General features: G+C 38.2%; 1 protein-coding gene across 1 annotated transcript; it reads right to left on the reverse strand.

Annotated features, from left to right (window-relative positions):
• Positions 1-1,139: 1,139 nt before the first annotated feature.
• LOC145657529 (synaptonemal complex protein 2-like) lies at positions 1,140-4,335 on the reverse strand. The gene is made up of 7 exons (XM_081712842.1): positions 4,210-4,335; positions 2,530-3,068; positions 2,394-2,418; positions 2,220-2,305; positions 2,038-2,126; positions 1,578-1,612; positions 1,140-1,478 (listed from the first exon to the last, which is right to left on the reverse strand). Exons 2-7 carry the CDS (start codon positions 2,644-2,646, stop codon positions 1,303-1,305), a joined length of 528 nt encoding a protein of 175 aa, XP_081568968.1. The 5' UTR covers positions 2,647-3,068; positions 4,210-4,335; the 3' UTR covers positions 1,140-1,302.
• Between the last annotated feature and the right edge of the window lie 701 nt (positions 4,336-5,036).

Consider the following 5,036-nt stretch of genomic DNA (forward strand, 5'->3'; position numbering starts at 1 on the left):
AATCACCAGAGGGCTGAGAGGGTAGATAGGTTGCAAAAACAATTTGAAAGTGAAGATGACATTTGATAAATTGTAATCACCATGTTCAGATAAAGAATAGTACAAACTTGTAGCCTATTTCAATCAGTGTTTCCACTGACATCACTGAGCACCATGGACAGTGACACTGCCATAGTGGACCTCCAACAAACTGAAAAAAGACAGAAAGAGAAAGAGAGAGAGGCTCTCATGTCACTGCTGCATGACCCAGTACTCCTCAAAAAGCACAATGCTGCCTCTATATACATTCAACTTGGAGCACCCTGCTCATTGCAGTGATAGCAGGAGCTAGCTTTTTGATATCATGTGACTCAGGAATGGAGCTGGTAGAGATGTGGTCTGCAACCTACAGATCAACGCTGGACCGTGCTCTTTAAGAAAATGAGCTTCAACATTTCAGTAAACAGATTGGGTTCTTGTTGGGTTAAAAACAATTTCTTTATCAAGCTGAACTCAGATGCCCTCAGGTGTCTCTGCAGATTTGTTAGCTAGGCGATAAATAATGAAAATGCCTTAGAGAGAGAGAGATAGAGAGAGATGGAACGAGAGAGAGAATGGACTCAATAAATCTCTCAGTCCATGCTTTTACTATTACTAGCTAATTACTTTTCATTTCCTACTCTAGCTCCAGTTCAGACAGTGCACCATGTGTGTATAGCATCCAGCACCAAGGGGTTATTGAGCTGGTCCTTTCTAAGTTATGAAAGATTCATCGATGAGACTGGCTGTGTGCTGGGCTGGTGACATAGATGGAAAACTATTGTTTTTGCCATGGTTTTAAAAATGATGCGCAGTGAAATGTACTCCTGGGTCAAATTGCTTAGCTATAGTATGAATCATCTGATTAGGACCCAAATAAGTCAAAACAATGACTTGGCCAAGTGTTTAGGGCTCTAGGTCTCTGGTGATAAATATCTGGGTCAGCCCATTTAACAGTGTGTCTGTAGCTTTTCATTAACTTTTTATTGTTATTGGTCACTGTGTATTGCCTTTTCTTACTATTCAGTTTGAAATATCAACAAATAGGACAGAACAAAACATTATTTTTATGCTATGGTCAACTAGTGTTACTGGCAAACCCAAAGAAATTGGTTAGAGTGGGGATGGTTTTGAAGTCGTATCAGCAAAAATTAGCATAACATAGATGTTTGTAACTTTGGGATTTGGGAACTCTCTTTCTTTTGGAAAGAGAGGAGAAATAAAAAAAAGATTCCAGTTAATTACCTTTTTAGACTTGTATTATGATTTCATTCATAATTTAAATCAAGATGGGCCTTTATGGCTATATGAACATACCGTTTCAAACTCTTTCACCCTTATCGTTGTGAATGCCGATGCAAAGCTTCTGTAACTAAACCACTTGCCCACCAATTCCTCCCTTTGTTTTTTTGGCGACAGTCGACAGAGTGCCTCAGAAATGGCCACCTGCATTTCATAATCTGTGCCACATGAATATTTAAACAATTTATCTTGACGATATCTTAGTGTTGTGCTATAAACATACACACAAATAAATAAATAGTTGCAGACTGATTTACCACCAACATCGATCATCACTTTTGCAAACTCCTCTCTGAAAGAGAAAGCAGGACAAAAACTGCTGTATACAAAGGAAGATCAAATTAAAAACTGCAAAGGTTTTTGCATAAATCTGATAAGGCAGCAGAAAACTGTAGTACTAGGACAATTCCACTAGGAGGCAGCATACGCCATCCACTTATTGAAACCTTTCAGCGTCACATTTTTAAAACTAAAGAAGCCACAAACTATCTTCATTTAAACAAATCACACTGGGTCTCAAACAGCACCAGCATATCAGGTATCGTGCATAATCATATGCAATTTTCTCTATACTAACATTATTAGCTTACATGGCAGTACCTTGTCCATCATGATCAACATTACAGCATGGTTTGACCTGTACATTTATACATTTGTAAATAGGCCTCACTTTCTTTAATGATCATGTTTTGTTCATGCTTCTAAGTAATAACTTACAGCAAAAAGTCATGATCATTGGTCTGGCAAAGTCTTTTCCGGCTCTCTTTAGAAGCATTGTCCAACATGGAGTTGATTGTTTTAATTGCCTGTTTGGGGAGAAGGAGACTGAACTCAAAGGAAACTTAATTTAGATTACAGATCTAAATTACAGCAGTTTGTTTCTCTCACTGTGGACCTACCTCAAGGCGCAGATTAAAAGTCACTTCTTGGTCTATCACAACAGCGCCAAACCTCAGCATAAGGATTTCCAAAATTTTATTGCTGCCTGCAACATAGACAAACAAACAGTAAATTAACACTGTGGAAATTTCTACCAATCACAGTAATGCATACACTAAAAATATTGTGGGCACCTTCAACATTGCACTGGCAAAGACCCTGAAAGAGAATAGAAAATGTGATTAATCTTTGGCTTCTGACATCAACTAGTAGAGAACACCATTATGAAGTGGTGAACAAAACTGGAAACAGTTTTGGCTCTATGCTGACATGGAGGTACATCACCATGGACACTTCATAGAACACTTCCATAAGCAGCACCGGTGACTTGGTTGGTTTCGTCTGTGTCTTCAGATAGTCCGAGACCCTCTCAAACCAGTTCAGCATGTGCAATTCAAAAGAAACAGGGTTACCCCGACAACGGGCATTATATTACCCGTGACAGTGTGCATATTTAATCGCCGTTATCTATATTACAAATACATAAATATTATTCCAGACCCACAATATTACCCTCTATAACTACAGGGCAGTTTAAGGCCTCAGTCGTGTGGGACTTCCAGCTAGTGTCCCACCTCCCTACACACCCATGTCTGCCTCAAGGATAGGGGTGTGTTGGGGGCCAGAGATAATGAGCATACCGAGTTATCCATGTTCTGTACAGTATCAAATCAGTTAGACAGGATACTTATCTTTATTACAATACCTTGATGAACAAGTGTGTTGATGCAATCTGTATCTCTGGAGATTAACTGTCCAATTGCTTGTAATAGCAGTGTAACGTTTTTGAATTCATTTTTATGCAATTCCTGGGGGAGGGAAGGGGGAGAGTTAGTTAACACACAAAAACAAAACAAACAAACAACTCGTTTTTTTTCATACTTCTTATTTATCTATAGACAGGTTGAGGTATCTATATCCAGGCATAATTTTAACAAAATTAACTGAGTTCGTGATGTGATTTATGTCATAATAGGTTTGCTTCTTTAGCCACATTCTTCCCCTTCAGACGTTACAGTGGGCTCTAATATTTTATGCAGGCGTTTCGGGTAACTAATTCAGCGCGTGCTATGTGCAGTTCCACTTTGCCAAGAAGAGGATTAAGAAATGCCAAAATCTTAACTATGTATCTGAACTAAGATGCCTCATGCTAAGATCACATCCAGCAGCATTGCTTTTATCTATCTGGGTCTTCTGTGTCCCTGTAAAAAGGAACTGCACTCAATCAGCATATGTATATATCAGAATCTTTGTTTCTGTGCATATTTTGTTAGCCCCTTTCACCCAGTTCTTGCAATTATTATTTGGGTGGTGGATCATTCTTAGCACTGCTGTGACTCACGTAGTGGTGGTGGTGTATTAGTGTGTGTTGTGCTGTGATGAGTGGATCAGACAGCAGTGCTGCTAGAGTTTTTAAACACCTCAGTGTCACTGCTGAACAGAATAGTCCACCCAAAAAAATCTTTAGCCAATAGCGTCATATGGGCAGTCCTGTGACCACCAATAAAGTGGTGATAGATGACCTATCGTCTATCTTTACATCTACAAGGTGGACCAATAAGGTAGGAGTGTCTAAGAAAGTGGACAATGAGTGGACACAGTATTTAAAAGCTCCAGCAGCACTGCTGTGTCTGATCCACTCATATCAGTGCAACACTCACTGACACACTCTGTCAGTGTCACCACAGTGCTGAGAAAGATCTACCATCCAAATAATACTTGCTCTGTGGTGGACCTAAGGGGGTCCTGACCATTGAAGTACAGGCTGAAAGGGGGCTACAAAAGTATGCAGGGAAACAGATGGACTAGTCTGTAATTGTAGAACTACAAAATGCTCCTATATGGTAAGTGGACCTGATAAAATGGACTATGAGTGTGGATACAAGCAGATGGGCTTAATGAAGTGGCTGGTCAGTGTGTAGCTAAAGAAGAGTGTAATGTCATACATACCAAAAAAGCTTTCCATTGTAACGAAATTCAAACATGAATACTTTTACGGCATCTTTATATATTCTCTGTCTCCTTTCACATTCATGTTTGCTTATTAGGTCTCCTCTGTATTCCAAAAGAAAATCTCCCTTATCAAAATGGACACAGCAAACTACTCCACGGCCTACATGAGGAAACAGGTAACATAATGGAAAACACCACATCAAACTACATTCATGTAAAACAAGTAAATAAACACAGGCAATTAATCACAAATATTAAATGAGCTTTATCTGAATTTATATATTTCGCATTAAACCAGTTTGTCTTTACAAGTAGGTGTAAAATACACAGATTCCTCTTTTGAATTATGTTTTCTCTTTCTCAACACCATGGCAGCCATTTTCCATAATGGCTCTACTCTTCCTAGCAAAAAAATATTCTTGTTAAGGTTTATTTTGTTCTTTTCATATCTCAAAATATTTTAGTTTGTTTATTTGTTTGAATCTGTTCAAGAATTACATTAGCTTTAAGGTAAAAAATTGACTAATAAATGTAATATAAATCGAAAGAATATGGTATATGCATCTCACGAGCTTTATATTGCATTGTTCAAGCTAAAGCTAGTCATTAGCTAGATGTAGTAAATTCAGAGTGGTTAAGTACTTGTATAACACCGTTAGCTTGATGCTAACGTCACATTGAAATCCCATAGAGACGCTAGCGGAAATTAGCATTATTGTCGTGGGTATAAATAGCTAAGACCTCAAATAAAACCTAACTTCTTATTCATATATATCTTACGCACTAATAAATGTTTCTGATTTCAACAACACAAGACAAAGAGA

The sequence above is a fragment of the Electrophorus electricus genome, chromosome 1, assembly GCF_041902795.1.
Source record: "Electrophorus electricus isolate QZ-2024a chromosome 1, ASM4190279v1, whole genome shotgun sequence".
Taxonomy (NCBI): domain Eukaryota; kingdom Metazoa; phylum Chordata; class Actinopteri; order Gymnotiformes; family Gymnotidae; genus Electrophorus; species Electrophorus electricus.

Coding starts and splice junctions, on each gene's coding strand:
- LOC145657529 (XM_081712842.1), bottom strand. CDS start 2,646: ATGCTGAACTGGTTTGAGAGGGTCTCGGACTATCTGAAGACACAGACG. Junction 2,419..2,529: donor CCATGGTGATGTACCTCCAT/GTCAGCATAGAG, acceptor ATTCTCTTTCAG/GGTCTTTGCCAGTGCAATGT. Junction 2,306..2,393: donor TTGCCAGTGCAATGTTGAAG/GTGCCCACAATA, acceptor TCTATGTTGCAG/GCAGCAATAAAATTTTGGAA.